Source organism: Papio anubis, chromosome 4 (genome assembly GCF_008728515.1).
Source record: "Papio anubis isolate 15944 chromosome 4, Panubis1.0, whole genome shotgun sequence".
Lineage (NCBI taxonomy): Eukaryota > Metazoa > Chordata > Mammalia > Primates > Cercopithecidae > Papio > Papio anubis.
Window position 1 is genome coordinate 108,169,331 of NC_044979.1, and position 20,592 is coordinate 108,189,922.

The window sequence follows — 20,592 nt, forward strand, 5'->3', positions numbered from 1 at the left end:
AAGAAAGGAAGAAGGGAGGGAGGGAGAGAAAAATAATAAAAGTAAGCATGGAAGTAAGAAAGGAGGGCGAGGATAAAAGGGAGGGCAGAGGGCGAGAATGTTCAACTGCATATGTAGGCCTAGGGTTTTGGTGGTCATTATAGTATTGCATATATTGTTATGGACATAAGGAATAAGTGCCACTCTCAGCTGTGATCTCTGGACCATGATTGGATACATGATTCAGTATAAACACCCTTCCCATTTGCTGTCCAAAATATCTTGCTTCACAGTTGGACTCTAGGTGTACCTGTCTGTCCTAGGAAGCAGAGTGAGTGGGCCTCCCCCATGTCCTAGGAGACCTCAGCCAGGCTGCTGAGCTGAGGCCTGGAGATGGCAACTTGGTCTTCGGGAAAGTCCTGGGGGAGAGTGGGGAACAGGATGCAGCTGCTGCCCAGGGGAGTGTGATATTAGGGGGGAGAGCAGGAGTTAAGCTGTGTTTCTCTTTGTACAGAATACAGTAAATTCAGGGCAGGAAATAAGAGTTGGCTGGTCTATCTTGTGTACCAGAAGCAACCACAGGCAGATTTTTAGTGTGGTGTAGGGCAGGTCTGAATCATGGTGCCTGTCCCAGGTGGCACAGTAATAGATCCCAGAATCATTTTCAATTAGATTTTGCAGTCTCAAATTCCAGCTCTTCCTTGTGCTTGCAGTGTCATACTTTCCTGGACTGATTCCTGATTCCAACACAACCGTGAAGTAGTAGGGTTCATAGTATAGAAGACGCTGTGGGGCCTTCCCCTCCTGGTGTAGGTACCAGTGGATGTATAAGGTACTGACTCCAGGAAGATCACAGGTGATTTCAGCAGGTGACCCAGTAGGCCCGGTGATTGACTTCGTTTTCCCTTCCAAGTTGGAAGATTTCTGACTGGCTGCAATGGAACCAACACAAAATATAATGAGGCATTTCTTAGTATGGCAGCCCTTGCAAAAGAAGAAAAGAACAAAACAAAACCCATGAGCCTCTCTGTAGGCAGCACACTCACCAGGAGACAGGAGAGCTAGAACCAGGGCTAGGGCCCACCGCATGCCTTCCTCTGCGGGGCCTTGGAAGGAAAGGGATCAGATGAAGAGGAGCAGAGGAACCTCTCAAAATTCAGGTGCCACTCAACAAGGAAGTGATCCCTAGCACAGAAGACAGTAGGAGGAGCTGGTCTTTCTAAGACACAGGCAGAGAGAAGTGACTGAGGATCTGTCTCAGGGGACTCCCAAGCCTTCCTTCCAGAAGAGGTGTTGCCTGAGAGGACCCCGCAGAGGAGCTCCTGCCTCTCTGCTCAGGTCCGTTCTCCAGCGCCCTCCTTTGGCCACTGAGGGCAGGCCCTCTGCAGGAAAGAGCCAGGGGCATGGAGAGCTCAGGGCTGCAGCAGGGGGAGTGCAGATGTGGGGAAAGCCGACCCTGGCGCCAGCTGGCCGTGGCCCTTGGGAGAGGGCAGTTCCACAGCAGGCTCACAACCTGCTCTTCAGAGTTGCAGCAGCCCACGCTGCTTCCAGGACCTGGTCCTGCCAGGAAGCTTCTGATTAGGGCCCTGAATCACCTTCCTTTTCACATTTGCAAGTCCACTTGGAGGCAACCACCCAGGGCCACTCTGAGAAGATTTGAACCTGCTTTATTAACAGGACTGAGGGTGAGGCATGTTGGTTTGCCTTGGACTCTACTCAAAGAAAAACAATGGCCGTGGCTCTCACTAACCATCGGTAGGACATTGTAAGCACCAAAAGAATAACACCTACACAAAATCTTGAAAACCATAGCATAGTGATTCCTCAAGAATCTAGAACTAGAAATACCATTTGTCCCGGCCATCTCATTACTGGGTATATACTCAAAGGATTATAAATCATGCTGCTATAAAGACACATGCACATGCATGTTTATTGCGGCACTATTCACAATAGCAAAGACTTGGAACCAACCCACATGTCCATCAATGATAGACTGGATTAAGAAAATGTGGCACATATACACCATGGAAAACTATGCAGCCATAAAAAAGGATGGATTCATGTCCTTTGTAGGGACATGGATGAAGCTGGAAACCATCATTCTCAGCAAACTATCGCAAGGCCAAAAAACCAAACACCACATTTTCTTACTCATAGGTGGGAACTGAACAATGAGAACACTTGGACACAGGAAGGGGAACATCACATACCGGACCTGTCATGGGATGGGGGGAGGGGGGAGGGATAGAATTAGGAGATATACCTAATGTAAATGACGAGTTAATGGGTGCAGCACACCAGCATGGCACATGTATACATATGTAACAAACCTGCACATTGTGCACATGTACCCTAGAACTTAAAGTATAATATATAAAAAAAAGAAAAAAACAGAAAAACATGGTATAGCAAAATAAAGTCTCCTCTGGAGGTTTCTAAGACACTACCTCATTCTGAAAACAGAAAAGGAAAAAATCAAACATTTACATTGCCAGTTCTGTACAAACTACTTTTCAGAATACCACAGAGCTTAAGAATGAAAGTTCTTTTTTTTTTTTTTTTGGCGTCTTACTCTGTGGCCCAGACTGGAGTGCAGTGGCACAATCTCAGCTCACTGAAATCTCTGCCCCCCCCGGGTTCAAGCTATTCTCCTGCCTCAGCTTCCCAAGTAGCTGGGACTACAGGCACATGCCATCGCGCCCAGTTAATTTTTACATTTTTAATAGAGACAGGGTTTCACCATGTCGGCCAGGCTGGTCTTGAACTCCTGACTTCAAGTGACCCACCCACCTTGGCCTTCCAAAGTGCTGGGATTACAGGCGTGAGCCACTGTGCCCGGCCGAATGAAAGTTCTTTTGTGGAAGTATTACAACCAATAAATTTAGGAGAAATGTTAAAATGAGAATATTAGCATTATGCAACCCTAATGATATATTGAATTTAGACAACTACCATGAATTGCTTTATAGCTTTCATGTGCACTGGCTATATTTCTGTCTCTACTATTCTATTTTCTGCATTGCTTTCTATCACTGTGTTCTTCCATCTCTGTCTTTATGTCCATATTTATTTTTTCTCTGTCCCGTTGCTGTTCATCCCTTTACATTTTTCTTCTATAGCTCCCTCTTACAGCTCAGTCTCCTCTATTTTGCTTTGGTGCTCCTGTTTCTTAGTCTCTCTCTTCATATCTCTATATTTCTGTCTCTCTATCTGCCTATCTCTATTCATCTCTTTTTCTGTTTCTCTATTTGTATCTCTCCTATCTATTTACTTTCTCTCCTCCTCTCTTTCCATTTCTTCCTATGGTCACAATAGCGCCTTTAAAGTCTTTGTTATTCCAACACCTGTGTCATGTCAGGATTAGCATCTGTTGTTTGGCTTTTCCGTTTGGAGACGCTAAGATTTTCCTCGTTCTCCACATGCGGAGTAATTTCGGATTAAATCCGGTACACTCTGAATATCATGTTATAGAGCTCTGGGCATTGTTTAAATATTACACAGAATGTGGAGGTTTTTTTTGTTGTTGTTGTTAGCAGGCTACTGACCCAGTTAGGGATTACAAGTTCCTACTTGTGTTTGGTGGGCAGTTCCCCTTGGTTCCGTTTTCCAGCCTTTGCAGTGCTTGTCAGACCCGTCCCGTGTGTGCGCCACCCAGTGGCCATTCTGGGACCTGGGCCGTGCCTACTCCTACTTCGGTTTGCAAGGCCTTTGGATTTGGAGCTGTTTGGGGTTGTGTTTATGCATGCACAGCTAGTGGGTGAGCCCCAGGAATCCAGATATCATTGCATGATGTTTCTTTCTTAATCTTCCTCCCTCTGCACGCTCTGCAATACTTTCTAGTTCTTTCTAGTCCCCTCCAGTCCTCTGGCCGGACAGGTGTGGCTTTAGTACACTGCATTTCCCACCATTGTGTCTGACTCCAGGGCCAAGTAGTGAGAGGATATAGAGAGAACAAAAACCAGCAGATTCTCTCTCAGGGCCACAGCTTCCCTGGTCAGAGAGAAGGATCCCTTTCCTAAGAGTTTTTAGGCTTTAGGCTCCTGGCTCACCATAGCTGCTGCCACTGCCACTCAGATTGCCAGGGGGCTGCAGGAGAATGGAAAAGGACGAAAAAGAGAAAACCAGGGCTCTCTGACCACAGAGAGTCCCCCTTTCTCTCTGTCCTCACCTGGTGTACAGTTGTGCATTTCTGATTATTTGTGAGTACAGGCCAGGGGATAATTGAGGAAAAATAAATAAGAAACTTACTGTGAATTCACAGTGCTTCACTTTCCAATTTCCTCCTCCAACTGACTTGCTATTGCTTATTTTTCAAAGTCCTCAGATTCAGGGTTCATAGTTGCATTTGTGAGTCAGACAAGGCAGAGTGGGCTCACTGCAAATTTCCCAGAAGTGAAACTCATTCGTGATAATTCAAAGCTCCTTCGATTAAGAGGCGCCGTTTATTCCCCCAGCCTTTTTTTTTTTTTTTTTTTAAAAAAAATACAAAAAGAACTCACAGGGCTCCATTCTGAATCGAGGCCTCAAGTGGCCTGATATGCTCTTCGCTTTCTGTCATTGTCATTAGAACAAATCCAGGCTAGCCTGCAGGAGGATGAAACCCTGTGTGTAGTGGAGCTGATTTATTCGGACCCAGGCACTTTGACCAGGCAGTCCCCCTCCCAGCTAACCCAGCAGCTGCCTGACATGTGGCCAAGCCCAACCAAGATGAGATGAGCTTGGTTTAGATCAGCAGAACAGCCTAGCAAACCTATGCACTTGTAAGAATTCGTCGATGATTATTGTGCTAAGCCACTGAGTTTGGCATATTTGCTACATGGCGTTATTGTGGCAATGGTATGGATAGACAGACAGATAGAATATATAAAGAGAAAAGGAAAGCTAGAAATACACATAATTTTTTTTTTTTTTTTTGAGACGGAGTCTTGCTCTGTCGCCCAGGCTGGAGTGCAATGGCCAGATCTTGGCTCACTGCAAGCTCCGCCTCCCGGGTTCACGCCATTCTCCTGCCTCAGCCTCCCAAGTAGCTGGGACTACAGGTGCCCGCCACCACCTCTGGCTAGTTTTTTTGTATGTAAATACATATAATATTTTATATAACATATTATACATGTATACATACATTTATATATTATTTTTAACAATATATAAATATGCATATTTCTTTAGTTTTCTCTCTCTATATATTTTTCTATCTCAATGTTTACCACTATTTCTGTATATTTACCTCTATCTTCCTAACACTGCCACACTCTGTGTGTCTATGTGTAAGCTTCTGTCTCTCCAGGTCTATCGTTCTCTCTCTCCCTATCTCTCCCCCTAACTCCAGTTCTCTCTTCTTGTATCTTTCCCTATTTCTCTGTCTCTCTCAGTCCCTGTCCCTCTCCCTGTCCCTATATTTTTATCACAGTCTCTCTCTCTTCTCTGTTGTTTTCTCGCTCCATCTTCTCTCCCTCTCTCTATCTCTCTCTGTCTCTCTATCCCTCTGTCTCTCACCCTCTCTCTGTGTGTTTTGTCTTTCTGTCTCTGTTCTCTCTCTTTCTCCCGGTCATGATAGAGACCTACTCCTCTCTATGTGTCTCTGTCTCTCGCTCTTTTTGCTTGTATGGCCACCGTCCCAATCATTTTCTTTCCTTCTCACTTCCACTCTGCTCTCCATCCCTCTTCATCTTTCTAGTTTCTGTTGCCATCACTGTCTCTATATCACGCCCTCTCCCTCTTCATATTAACCTCTGTCCCCTCTTGTGTCTCTCCTTTTGTCTCTATCAAGTCCTCCTTGCCAGTCTTCTGGGCGCCTGAGGGTGTGATCGGCTCACTGTGGTGGGAGACAGGTGCAAACTCACAGATGTAAAAGTTCTTCTGCTTCTCCTCATAATTGTACCTTTACCTATCAAGAGGTCAGAATTATGATGATGATGATAGAAGAATTGTTTAAAAAAAAATAGCACTGCCTTGGGGAGAAAGTTCTAGTATGCAGATAGTTGCTTATATTTCTGTTTCATCTGCTGTGAGATGTTCCCTAGCAACATTTTGGGAAATAATCTTCTTACTAAGAATTGTTAGAATTTCCTCATCTCTAAATGGTTGTCTGGGCTCTCTGTATCACTTTGTGACCACAGTGACGCAGGACAGTAGTGTTTTCAACAAGCTTAAGGGGGCACACACCTCAGTATCAACAGCACACAGCACAAGGCCTGGAACATAGTAGGCATTTAATGTGTACCAGTGAGGCTGGGCACGGTGGCTCATGCCTGTAATCCCAGCACTGTGGGAGGCTGAGGCAGGCAGATAAGGCAGTTAAGCCCAGGAGTTCCAGACCAACCTGAGAAACATGGTGAAACCCAGTCTCTACAAAAAATACAAAAATTTAGCTGGGTGTGATGGCACACGCCTGTAGTCTGAACTACTTGGGAGGCTGAGGTGGGAGGATCACTTGAGTCTGGGAGGTCAAGGCTGCGGTGAGCTGTGATCGTGCCACTGCACTCCAGCCTGGGCAACAGATATATGCAACAAATATATGCATATTTGAACGGGATAAATTATCAGGTATGTAGTTTAGAAGGCTTTTATAAGGGTGTCAATAAAGCTGAATTATATAACGTGTGTTCTTTCCATAGAAAATTAAAAGGAAAAATGACAAATTCTGCAAAGAACAGGATTTTAATATGGTCAGTCTGGGCTGGGGCATAGATGGGAATGAGTAACTCATGCACATCGTCACTGATCATCCTGGACTAAAATAGGAGTGGACAATGGAGAAGATATGAAGCCAGAGTGGGTGGAGGACGGTCCCCAGTTTATGTTCCTGTCTCCTGTGCTGCTCACAGGGTCCTTCATGTTCCCAGAAAATAGCAGCATCTCCTGCCAGTGTTGTGGCCAGGCTGTGTCAGGCACCGTTTCCAGGGAAGTTAAGTGTGTCGCAGAAACCTCAGCCAAAGCTTCACTTCCTGCCTGCTCTGTCCACCGGCCCTGTGGCTGCCTGGTGCCCTGGGAGTGGTCTCGTCATGGGCCTCAGCCCAGGATGAGCAGCCAAGAATGCAATCCCACGGAGAGCGTGCGGAAGGGAGAGGTTACTTCTCAAGATGGAGCTGCCAAATAGGGCCACTTCTGAGAGTTTGACCTGAGAACTTTTAGCTCCAAGAACGAATTGCTTTGGAAAAGGCAGAATAAAAATCCAAGCACTGTCGCTTAGAGGTTGTATGTCCTTGGGAAAGTCACTGTATGTGGCGATAATAACCTTTACCCTGGATACACCATTCATCTCCTGGGACCAGGGATTGTGCCACCTCATTCATTTCTAAACTAAATGGTATCTAAGCTAGTCTTTACCACAACTTAATTCTTACAATAATACTCCAAAGGAGATATAATCAATCACATTTCACAGATGAGAGAATTGGAATCTTAAAAAGGTTAAACTCTTCAAGGTCATTTGACAAGTAAATAATGGAGCCCAGATTTCAACTGAAGTCTAACAAATTCCAAAATCCTGGCTACCAGCCATTTTATATTCATATATATGCATAAATATTTTAATATAAATTATATAACATATAATATGTCTACATATGTCATATGTATATAATATTATATATATTTCTTTTTAAGCTATAAAGTATAAGAGATCATGAAGAAAATTTCAGAAAGATTTTAGAAACTCAAGAGTCACTCTCCTATGCCAGTAAGCAAACAGCCTAAGATACTGTTGAATAGTATTCATTCAGTTAATTATGGTGAACCTCAAAAAGTCATAGAAATTTCCTCTAGCACTGTTAAGTAAATAGCTAATGGCCTTTTATTAAAAGACTAATTTTTAACATGATAACAGAAATTCTTGATCCATTAAATGATAGCAAATACCCTTTGAGTGTCAAACATTGTATATATGTATTCTTTTCTCGCAAGCATAAAGTAGGTGTTACTTATCCTCATTTTTCAGATGAAATTGAAGCTTTCAGAGGTTAAATAACGCCTCGAGGTCACCTAGCTAATGAAGAGCACACCAAGAATTCGAACCAAACTGATCGGTCTCCAGAGCCTGTGCCATAAGGGAACTGCTTGGCTGTTTATGATTCAAGGATTAATTTCTGTCTTCATGAAGTGGCTGCATTTTAATACAAAATATGTTATATTTCCTATTTGTTTTCAACTCCCAGCTTCATGCTTTAAAAGTAGAGTGTTTTGAATGCATTTAGTTATTTGTACTAACATCTAGCACCCCCTCCTGGCCATTCAAGGCATAGCATACGTCTTATATTCCCCAATATCAGAGTCCAATAAGTGGTGTTTGTTAACAGCAAAGACTTAGTATAATGAATGGAAAGGACCCCAAATGCAAGGCAGGCTCCAACTGCACACCTTATGTGCTGGATAGTTTTAGGCAAGAGACTCCTTGCAGGGTTGTCATTTCCCCCGCCTCAAAATCAGAGGAGTGGGTGATGGTTTTGGTTTCCTCCAGCTCTAATTGTGATTCTGAATTGAATTGATAAACTGGTTATTGAAACAATAGGTGTGGTGAAATGAACAATGGAAGTTTCCTATTTTTATTTTGATCCAATAATAAGGCATGTTTTTTGCTTCCTCTTGACTCAACACTGCTCTAGGAAAATTCTATTCTACATAGATTCCTGAACAAAAACACATTGATTCCTAAAGGTCTTCTGAATGTTTGGATAGCCAATGGCTTTGCAGCCCAGCCTGGCTACTACATGAGGCCCATGACTCCAACAAACTTATTTTAGGCCAGTGTAAATGCAATGTTCAAAAATGCCACCTAAGAAGGATGGGAACACTGAGGTTTGTGTAGGTAACATGCAGGTGTGTGCACGCATATCCAAGAATGCACACACACATACATGGACACAACTGCAATTGATACAAAAGGCTGAACTGTGCTGATTCTTACAGGTACTAGGTTCTGGCCCAGTCTGAAAAAAAAGAAAAGACCCTTAGTCAATCTACACATGCATACAAAATAGAATTCCCACCATACTTCAATGTTATCTATTTATAATTTTCAATGTTGTAATGTTTTGTGGTCTTAAAAATTACAGGAATTATTATCAATGTACCTAATGTGCCTTGACTCTGAAGGACAAGGTAATTGCCTGTGGTTTGGAAAATGTTTGGGCTAAAAGACAAGTTCTCCTCTTCTCATTTTTATATCACAGAGCTGTGCAGGGGCTTGGATCAGTGCCTGAATCCAGTGTTCCTGAGTGCAGAGCATCTTTGCTCTGGGTGAGCTTTGACCATCCTGGAGAAGAAGGCTGCTGCAGGGGTGGGATAAAGCCAAGACCAATGGCCAGCGGCCAAGGCCAGCCAGATGGCTGTGTGCTGGCAGCCAGCGTACACGGATTTTACCTGAAGGAAAATGTCACGTTTTCCACAGACAACTGAAGAAAAGGAGCTCTTTGGATTACCCTAATCGTGATTTACTCGCTGGAACCTCTGTCTGTGGATTGTCCAAAATTAAGTCTCAAAGCTAAAATATGAGGCTTCAATGAGTTATCCTGAAATCAGTGCTTGATATCTTCTTGCTTTTTGCTTGTTTTTTTAAAATCTTAATTATCATATTTTTCTGTCGTATTTCTCAGTGCCGCGTGCATTATCACCATTATCCATGCCAGTTATGTATAGTTTTGCATGTTTGTTTTTTATTTTACTCTTTTCTCTCCTCCATTCCCTACTCCTGTTCCCCCATCGGTGCCCAATCTAATGCATTTGGTATCTGTCCTTAGATCCTCCATATCTGTGAGGACTAGAGTCAGGCACTTCCTCACATTTCAGTAACAATGGACCACATGGACCACAGTCCCGTGAGATGATAGTGGTGCAGAAACATTCCTGTCACCTAGTGACATCGTAGCCATCATAATGTCACAACACATGACTCACACTTGTGGTGACCCTGGTGTAAACAAAGCTACTGTACTGCCAGTTGTATAGAAGTCTAGCACATCCAGTTATGCACAGTATATAATACTTGAAATTGATAATAGATGACCATGTTACTGGTTTACTGGTTTATGTAATTACTACATTATACTTTTTATCATTATTTTAGAGTGTACAAGGTCTACTTGTTAAAAAAAAAAAAAAAAAAAAAAAGATTAACTGTAAAACAGCCTCAGGCAGACCCTTCAGGAGGAATTCCAGAAGAAGGCATTGTTGTCCTAGGAGATGACAGCTCCATGTGTGTTATGTCCCTGATGACCCTCCATGGGGACAAGATGGGGAGCTGGACTACAGTGATATTGAAGATCTGGACCCTGTAGGCCTAGGCTAATGTGTGGCTGTGTCTTAGTTTTTAGCAAAAATGTTTTAAAAGTAAAAATATTAAAAATAGAAAACAGTTTATAGAATAAGGACATAAAGAAAACATTTGGGTACAGCTGTATAATGTGTGTGTGTGTGTGTTTTTTCGAGATGGAGTCTCGCTCTGTCACCCAGACTGGAGTGCAGTGGTGTGATCTCAGCTCACTGCAACCTCTGCCTCCTGGGTTCAAGCGATTCTTCCGCCTCAGCCTCCTGAGTGGCCGAGACTACAGGCACACACCGCCACACCTGGCTAATTTTTGTATTTTTCGTAGAGATGGGGTTTCACCGTCTTGGCCAGGCTGGTCTTGAACTCTTGATCTCGTGATCTGCCTGCCTCGGCCTCCCAAAGTGGTGGGATTACCAGCATGAACCACAGCTCCTGGCCTGTTTGTGTTTTAAGCTAAGTGTTATTAGGAGTCAAAAAGTTAAACAATAAAAGTTACTAAAGTAAAAAAGTTACAGTAAGGCAAAGTTAATTTATTAGTGAAGAAAGAAATGTATGTTTTGATGAATTTAGTGTAGCCTAAGTGTGCAGTGTTTATAGTCTACAGGAGTGGACAGCAACGTCCTAGGTCTTCACATCCTCTCACCACTCACTCATTCACTCACTCACCTGCAAGCTCCATTCACGGTAAGTTCCCTATACAGGTGATACCTTACTTAAGCTTATATATCCTTTTTTTTACTGTAGGTTGTCTATGTCTAGATATATTTGGATACACAAATACTTACCAATGTGTTACAGTTGCCTACAGCACTCAGTAGAGTAACATGCTACACAGCTTTGTAACCTAGAAGCAACAGGCTACACCATACAGCCTCTGTGTGTAGTAGGCTGTGTGTGCCATCTGGGTTTATGGAAGTGCATTCCACAACGTTCGCACAAGGATGAAATCACCTAAGGACGCATTTCTCAGAATGCTTCCTCGTTGTCAAGCAACACATGACTGTATATAGAATTGTTCTTGAATACTGTGTTTTTCGTCTGTGTACTGGCATGCCATTTCTACCTGTCCACGTCTGCACACCAGCTCATGCCCTTCGTTCATGCTTCTCTCTGCTGCTCATCGCTCCACAGCTGGCAGCCCCTGCATTCCATCCATCCATTCCCCCAAACACAGGCATGTTGCTATCAGCAGGGAGCTCTGACGGACCCCTCACAGGGTCCTCTTCTTCCCTGTGTAAGTCTTTCCCTGGGAATGTCCTCCCAGCATTGCTGGTCAGGGGGAACACACACTCACATCTTCACTAAATGCTACCAGTGCTATGGTGTTATCAGAAACGCTAATTTATTTTTGCCAATATGATAACTATCAAGCTACCCCATCTCTACTAAAAATACAAAATTAGGATTTTAGTGGAAACCCCATCTCTTGTAAAAATACAAAAATTAGTTGGGCATGGTAGTGCACACCTGTAATCTCAGCTACTTGGTGGCTGAGACAGGAGAATTGCTTGAACCCAGGAGGCAGGAGCTGTAGTGAGCCAAGATCGCACCACTGCATTCCAGCCCAGGCAACAGAGTGAGAACCTGTCTCAAAAACAAAAACAAAAACAAAAACAAAAAATGGCACAGGTCTGATTATTAGGAAGCTGAAGCCCTTTTTTATACTTAGTATTCACTGAAGTGTGAATTACCTTTCACGTCCTCTAAGCATACCAACAAGGAGGCTGCAGTTAGAACTTATGTTAGAGCCCGTCTGCCTGGGACACAGCCTGGCCCTGCCATTTATTGACTGTGTGACCATGAACAAGCTTCCTCATGTAACTCTATCTTAACTTCCTTGCCTGTAATAAGGAAAAACAGCAACACCTCATAGATTTGTAAAGATTAGATAAAATAATACACACAGTATCTGGCAAATGACAGAGAGTTGACAAATGTTATTATATTAACTATTGCCATAACTATAAATAAATATAAATGATATAAACAAATTATAATAATTATTCATTTCTTCTTGAATGAGTTCCTTGTATATTTTAGACATTTATCCTTTGTGAATTTGGGATGGTACAAATATCTTAGGTAAGTCTATCATCTTTCTACCAACTAACTATCTCAAATATCTTTTCATTAAATATAAATTCTTAATTTAGGAGTCAAACTCTTTTTTCTTGCCATATACTTTGGGTGTTTTGCAGTGCTGTTTAAGAAGACTTCCCCCTCTCCAATATCACAGAAGTAGTTAGCATTTTCTTCTCATAGTCAGTGTCAAATTTTATTCCATGCTGATCCTGGGATGAGGGTTTCTAGACTTCCCCGAACTAATTGTTCAATCAGCCTCTTGTTCATTGACTCAGCAAACGAGTGTGCAAGATCCAGGAGTGAATACAGCATGCAGAGAAGGTTGGAGACACTGTGCCACTTGGTGGGGAAAATGAAGGGCTAGGAGTATCGTATTTACTCTAAATGTGGAAAGGATGTAGAAGGGTGAGAGGACAGGGGGATTTTGAAGATATAGGACTTGAACTATGCCTGGGGAATGGGATTAGAAGCCAACAGGAGCTGGGAAGGTATCCCAGGAGGGGGATTGCAGCATGGCAAGAAAGGTGTATAGCTGAGGGAGAGAAGGTAGGTGGGGCGCTGAAGGGACGCCTCTGAAGCAGGCAATTGATGAATACTGGGAAAGAGATGAAGTTCAGTTCTGAAGACCAAGCAGAGGCTCCTGGATCTGGTATGACATGCAGTAGATATTCATCGGTTGTGTGTGTGTTTCTGAGAGGGAGAGGTGAGGAGGGAGTGGGGACCTGTTAGGTACTTAAAATAGGTGGGCAGTAGGGTACGAGGAAGACAGGAATTCAAGTGACAAGGGAGACAACAAGGATCCAATTTGTCTTCTCTGGCAGCGTGGAGAACAGAACCCCAAATAGATTAAAGTGCAAGGTTGTATGTTTTGAGGGGAAATCATAGCAGGTGCCCAAAATCTGGAAAATGATGCACAAAGGAAGCTCCCAAGTCTTCAGGCCCAAGATTCTGAAGAATGGAGAAGCTCCTCGGTGATGCACCATAGAGCAGTTTGGAAGGAAGTCCCTTGAGCGCAATGTCTAAGTCTTATGAATGCGGTCCCCATGTACAGTAACTGACACTTAGCTGGTGCTTGATATATTTTAATGAACAAATGAACATGTGTACTTGGAAGCAATAATTAGACACTCCAAAGGCAACATTCCTTGGACAACTAGAACACAAATTGAAGGACAGATCACTATTGCCCCACCCCACTTCCAGCACCCACAGGAAGAAGGAAAAAAAAATTAGGAACGTAACAGAGAAGGAACAACCAGAGAGGTAAGAAAACAAGGAAAGTTCGTATCTTGGAATCTTGGGGGAGAACTGGAAGTTTGGTGGCATCTCCAAATGCCACAGACAGAACTTTGTGATCACTGGTAAGTTTTTGGAGAGCAGAGCATAATGACACACAGTTTAATATTTACTGGTGGGAGAGGGTATAGGGTATCAGCCATGTGGCAAGGTGCTTATGGACAAGGTGCTCCTGGGCTGGACTGGTCTTACAGCGCATCAGAATGCAGCAGGAAGAGTTTCTGGAGTGTTAACTACAGATGCACCCTATGTAGGGTGCGGCAGGGAGGGAAATAAGCATGTAATTCTGACCCAACCCTCAATCAGACAACCTGAGTGTTTGACTTGAGATCAGGGGGGACTGGGAATTAACCGGATTTTAGGAAACAGAGATAAAATTTAGATTCCTCTGGAAAGAGCTTCAAGGTAGCTACCTGGCCTTCCTCTCAATTTGCATAGATGTAAGCGTTATGTCTCAAATACCTTTTAAGTGGAAAAAGTCATTATTTGCTGCTGTTTGTTAAGTGATCCTTAAAAGGTATTACCAATGAGTCACAAAATATTTGGATGGAATATTACGCTTATTCGAGCATAGTTTATTTATTTGGCTTTATGAACAATTTATCAACCCCCTGCTCTGTGCCTTGAAGAACACTGCCCGTGAACAGCCAGGTGGTCTCCTGTTGCTGATTCAGGACAGGATCATCACCAAACAGGGATGCACCTGCGGGGCTCACAAATGAACAGAACCACCTGGATCTCCATTTTCTAAGTCTTCCAAGAGAATTTTGATCATTGTCTTCTCCGTGCGGTTACCAAATGTCCGATTCCACTTACTGAAGTCCTAGGAAGAAGTCACCCCAGGAACACAGTAGCTACAGCACTGTGTAGAAAAGCTGTGTGATCTGCTCATCTCCAAGTTCTGACACATGTTTATAAGGTTTTTAGTTGAGTTCCAAGTAAAAATCCGAAGGCAGCTGTTAGTTGGGCTCCTTTGAAAAGAGGAGTAGAGTCCTTGCAAGGCCAATCCATTGGCCGGTCTATTTCTAAGGCTTCAAGGTGTTCAGCCGTGCAATTTGGCAATTTGTGTGGAATAAAGCACTGAGCTTCCGCCATCTTTAAACTCATTGATTTCTCATAACTTTTGTAGTTTCCCGAAGGCATTTTCTTTAATGGGCCATCTGAATGGGCCATGAGGTCATGCTGGGATTGTTCCAGTGGCCTGAGTAGAGGCTTCTTTATGTGAGAAAAGAGGGCTCAGAATTCTAAACGTGCACACGTCACTGGGCAGCCTAAGATGTGATGGATATGGTTTTCTGGCTGACTCCAAAGCTACCCCAGCTTTGTCAGGAAGAGCAGGCATGGTGGAAGCAATGCGACAGCATGGTATGGGAACCTTTACCTGTCCCAGGCGCCCTGGCTACTCTGCGATAGTGTTAAAAATTCAAATTGCCGGCAGGGCGCGGTGGCTCACACCTGTAATCCCAGCACTTTGGGAGGGTGATCACAAGGTCAAGAGACTGAGACCATCCTGGCCAACATGGTGAAACCCCGTCTCTACTAAAAATACAAAAATTAGCTGGGCATGGTGGCACGTGCCTGTAGTCCCAGCTATTTGGGAGGCTGAGGCAGGAGAATTGCTTGAACCCAGGAGGCAGAGGTTGCAGTAAGCCGAGATCGTTCTACTGCACTCCAGTCTGGTGACAGAGTGAGACTCTATCTCAAAAAGAAAAAAAAAAAAATTCAAATTGCCAGGCAACTTTACTTTGCAATTATATACATCACACAGGTTTAAATGAGTGACTGTCATATTGGTAGGAATGCCAGGTAGGTGTATGTGTAATAAGAACTACTGGCTTTCTTTCCAAACAGTTCTGACTCATAACTATTTGAAGGTCTGCATGCCATTGGGTTTCTAAGAGGAATCTTAAATCATGGAGAGGAAGCTCAGAAAGTACCAAGGCCTGGTTCAACGCCATTTGGGATCAATGAGCTACAAACTCGCCATTATGTGACTGGGTGATGTGCCTAGGATGGGTTGGTGGTGTGAGAACTTGAACAGAATAACTAAGAAAGGGAAGTGGAAAGAACTTCACACTAGTAACCCCAGAAAGTCCTTGAAAACTAACATTCCTTAGAAAATGCACTGAAATGGAAAACAATGTTCACTCCACATTCAAGGACATTTCTGGGGAATGCCACCACCCCACACCCATCCCCTCCATCTTCTTTGTATTCAATGCGTTAGGAAATCTTGGATTTTGGCAATTCCTGAAACAAACAAACAAACAAACAAAAATCTGATGACTCTTATTTAGTGTAAAAAAATCCAAAGGCATTTTAAAAAACAGGACTAAATAGCTAATTAAAACCACGTCATTTCAGAAGAACTTGTTACATTCATCCAGGAACATTCATCTAGGGCTATAGTTATCTGGGCCATGTCCTGGCCAACAGTACACTGTGAGCAGCCACTGTGGGCAGGAGGGTGAAAGGAATTTAAGAACAATTCATCACATCTTCTGCTCCAGGAGATGTGGCAAGGCAATTATCTTTGCAGAACATTAGGTGCATTTTATTATTAGAGCTAATTTTTCAGTCTTGGCTTTTAACATCCTGTGTGCACTCTAATGTCAGGAGTGGCTTTCTATTATGAATCTTACATTCCTGCCTTCCACTTGCTGAATTATCAGTCATGCTCCCGGGCAGTGACATTTGCTTTTCTTGCACTAGAATAGCATTCATGATGATCCAGCCTCTCTGTAAATTAACCCCTGGAAAAATCTTGGCTCAATAACAGTTATTTCCCTATTCACACTTAACACAACAAAGTCAGTAATACGCCAGGAAGATTCAAACCGTGAATCAGGAATACACACCAAATCTAAAAGTCTAATAATATACATTCTTGATCAGCCTACGTTGTATAAAGAATTACACTAGCAGAAAAGAGTCCAAATCAACTAAAAGGCTTCTGGGTTAAAAATTCTCTTCTGGAAATAATGGCCAAGTGAATTCACTTTCCTATTCCATCTGATATAATTTTTATGTACCTACGAACATAAACATGCCAGAAAGAAAAGTGACCAGAAAATGAAGCTGGTGTGAGAAGAAATTGCTGATTATGAAGGTCGTAAGATTATCATTGATTCACGTACTGGGAGTCCACAGCCGGCACCTTTAAGGGCTCTCCACTGGCAGCTGTTATTGGTGCTGCAGTAATTGCTGGATGTCAGGGAACACCGAGTGACCAGCAATGACTGGAATGAAGGAAGTGGGGAGGTGAGGTGGGGGCGTGGAGTGCATCCTAATGGAAGAACAAGCATATTTCTGCACAAATAACAACTCCAATATCAACTGTTTCAAGCAGAGTATCTGACTGGAACAAAACAAAATTTCAAAAAAAAAAAAAAAAAGACTCATCAAAAGGAATTAGGGTAATCGTTGGAGATTACCAAAGGTTTATTTGGAATGACACAGCACTGAAAACATAATTGTTACAGATGATTTGTGGATACAGCATACACCATCTATTTTACTTTAGAACAATCTGTGAAGATGAGTTGCATAAATAGAAAGAGGTGGAAATATAGAGGAGCTGTTTTTATAGTGTTCTTTTGGGGGTGGATGAATATGCCCCATCTTTCTACCCAATCTCATAAAGGCAGAAGAGAAGACTACTTAGCTGCCCATCCCAACTAGCCTACCTCCAGCCACAGCGGCTGGACAGCTAGATAAATCAGGCCCTGCTTTCTCTGAGGGGGCCTCAGTGTGGTCATGCTATCTGTCATCTCATCCTGAAAACTGCACAGTACAAACACAGATACTGTTGACTGTTTTGGCAATGGGATGACTGGTTTTGCCATGAGGCAAAACTGCGACTGTAATGCCAGTCAGAATAAGAGCAATGCATGTATCAATGACACTTGAGAGGCAAAGAGTTACAATGGAAAGGAAAGAAAGCAACTATGTATATGTAGCCTTCTGCATACACATAGATCCAGGAGTCATGGGAACTAGCTTGCGTGACTGTGTGTCCATATATATATACATATAGATGTGTTGGAAAATAACATTGAGAAATTTTGCAGCAGTTTAGTTTTAAACACAGTAAACCTGAAAGGGAGCGAGAGCACGTGCTCACACCTGGGCAGGGGAATAAGATAATCTTGTACCACAGGATAATTCATCACATCTTCTGCAGGGCAGCCACTCAATACCATACACCTGATGCAGAGAAATAAAAGTCTGATCTGGAGAAAGCTACTTTAGAATTGGTGGGAGGGGATCAAGTACAAGAGTCCACAGCTTGGACAAAGCACAAACAAACCTGTTATTGACAACATGGGAACGAGTGAGGATTTTTTCCTTAATTTACTTTTCTTTCTCTTACGTTTTTTTTTTGCACACATACTCCATTGATACATCTTCCCAAGGTTCGTCTGGCATCAGTCTGTAAATCATTAAGAGCATAATAGCAAAAGTGAACTCTTCAGGTTTTCATGAAGGTTTAAAAACCCAGTAACTGAGCTCTTTCTTGCAATACTTGTTGCCCTAATCCAAGCGTCGGGTGAAGTTCTCCGGAAAGAGGCCTTTGTAGGTGGCAAGGTCTCTGTACTGAAGCCAGTCTGATTCCTTCACTCCCACCAGCCAGCCTGCATCCTGAAACACAATGACAGGACTTTCAGGGTCCAGTAAACTACTGGAAAATCCACAATGCCGCAATTAATAAATAATGTGTTACATTAGTGTTGTGGTTCTGCACCAGGATGTCACACTACAGGTAAAGTGCTGTGCCATAATCAATGGGAAGGCCTATCCCAAATAAGTTGTTAGTTAAAAAACAAAAAAGAAAAAAGAAAAAGAAGGAATAAACGTTTTCAATGACTTATTGACTGTACAAAGTATAGTTAATTGACAATTAATATTAACATTATGACTATACAAAGCATAGTTAATTGACATTAACTGGATTATAATATGAGTTCTTAAAGAGGAGAAAAGGATTACAATTACAACCAGTGCAAAGACAGATATACCATGTGAAAGCATTTCATGCACAAGAGCATGACCTGTTCTGGGGTCACAGTGTAAAAAAGGTTTTAGGTTCCTTAGGTTAGAATGGAGTACTGATGAGACCATGGAATGTCTTATATTTCATCCCAAGCCACTTGCTTATAAGAAAGAACTCTGACCCCCAGCTCATATCCTATAACCCCAATAAACTACCTATGTAGGGCTTATCAAATACTAAAAGCTAGATGTGTATTGCCTGATATTACTATTTTGGTTTTTATAATACCTAATTTTTCAAGTTTGTATAAACTACAAATCAGTTGGATGTCATGGCATTCTTGCTGGAAGCACTCCTATATCCTTTATAAATTATTTCTCATAGACATTTGTCTGTCCTATAGAAGTGCCATCACAAAAATGGAACATTTTGCCCCAGAAAGGGTAGAGAACCCATCCACGTATGGTCATGCAGAATGGGAGATGATACTTAAAACTGAGAAACAGAGGCTGTGGTCTGCCCTTGGCTTCCTGAAGATAAGCAGAGTCTAACTGGAAAAGCTGAGTTGAAAGAAACAGCAGGAAACGAGACCATAGGAAGTTCAAGGAGTGGGAAATGACTATCCTTATTATGTTAACCAGTGCAGAAAGGAAATTCCACTTCAGATGAGGGATGGCCAGGGTTAGTCTGAACCAACCCCCAACATAGTTCAAGTACATCGGATAAAATTAGACCTCAAAAATTAAATGAAGAAGCTGAATTCATTCCCTTTTGATATAATCTGAGACTATAAATTGATGCTGCCATATAGACAAGAAATATCAGTATTTCGACAGCCCAATTTTTGAAGGCAGAAAAAAAAAACCGCTGGAGAAAAAAATGACTCAATAAAATAACTGATAATATCCTAGCTGATGAGGAAAAGTGCCCTTTTTAAAATTATGATGTCATATATGGGAAGGACAAAGCTATACTTAAAATAAAAGATGATAGCTAAATATTTTCTGAACCTCTAGAAAGCATATAAAAGGTCATTTTTCCCCCACAAGTGTCTATATTTGACTTTATTTACAGTGAGTGAAAAATCTAATGGAGCCAAGTAGAGTTAAGCACTTAAAAATTGTTTCAATAAAGAAAACAAGTAAAGGACTACACAAACCCACAATCAAGATATATTCCAACACATATATTCTGAAAGACAACCTGTAGAGAATAATAGCCAACATCAATCTTTAGCTGAGGAAAATATAAAAAATTAAATATTAACTGCTTAAAATATGTGGTAGAAAAAGATTTCCAGTTTTGGTAATGGCAGAATAGCTTGTATTAGACAAATCCTTCTGGAGAGAATAATTAAAAACACTGGAATAACTATATATCTATAAATACCTATATATACATATATGCAACTATTTATACATAAAAAGAACTCTTGGTTATATAACATATAAAGTATACATTTATACATAATGGGATGGGTATAAATAATGGGTACAACTATTTGAAGATGCTGGAAGTGACCAAAAGCAGGCAGAAATTACAGGGTATTTGACCCTTGAAAGTAGAGAACTGCATGGGGTGAGATCTATACTGATACAGCTTTTCCCCGGAGGATTATCCTCACTCATTGTGATGTGGGGCATTCAGATCATAGAGTGTAAGGCTGTCAGAGAAGCTGTACACTCAGGGGGTATTATCTTGAAAAGAAAGGAGCCACTGGGGGATGGGTATCCTAATACATGTGGATAAATTGCCTTGAAGTCCTGGGCTGACCCCCAAGCTGTGCATGCATAAAGGGTACAGACCCACCCTAACAAAATATAAAACCAACTCCCATCAATTCAAGGGAATTATTCAGTAATTTATATGTCTGCTAAAACAAAAATAAGGAATTTTCAGATATAGAAAACAGAGTCAGACTCTTTACCATGTATGGTCTGCCTACTATGTCTAGTATCAATTAAAAAATTACTAG

At 42.2% G+C, this 20,592-nt stretch overlaps 1 protein-coding gene and 1 gene segment (V, D, J or C); both read right to left on the reverse strand.

Moving 5' to 3' along the window:
* LOC101006148 lies at window positions 1-1,858 on the reverse strand. The segment is given in 2 exon segments: window positions 1-911; window positions 1,026-1,858. Coding segments are annotated over 2 exon segments (486 nt in total).
* A 15,174-nt stretch (window positions 1,859-17,032) lies between these two features.
* The window catches only part of AMPH (amphiphysin), a 259,694-nt gene continuing 256,134 nt past the window's right edge, over window positions 17,033-20,592 (reverse strand). For both annotated transcript variants that reach the window (XM_017956768.3, XM_017956767.3), the window contains one exon: window positions 17,033-18,265. In XM_017956768.3, coding sequence (XP_017812257.1) covers window positions 18,158-18,265 — 108 coding nt within the window. In that variant the 3' untranslated portion in view covers window positions 17,033-18,157. The remainder of the gene's footprint in view (window positions 18,266-20,592) is intronic.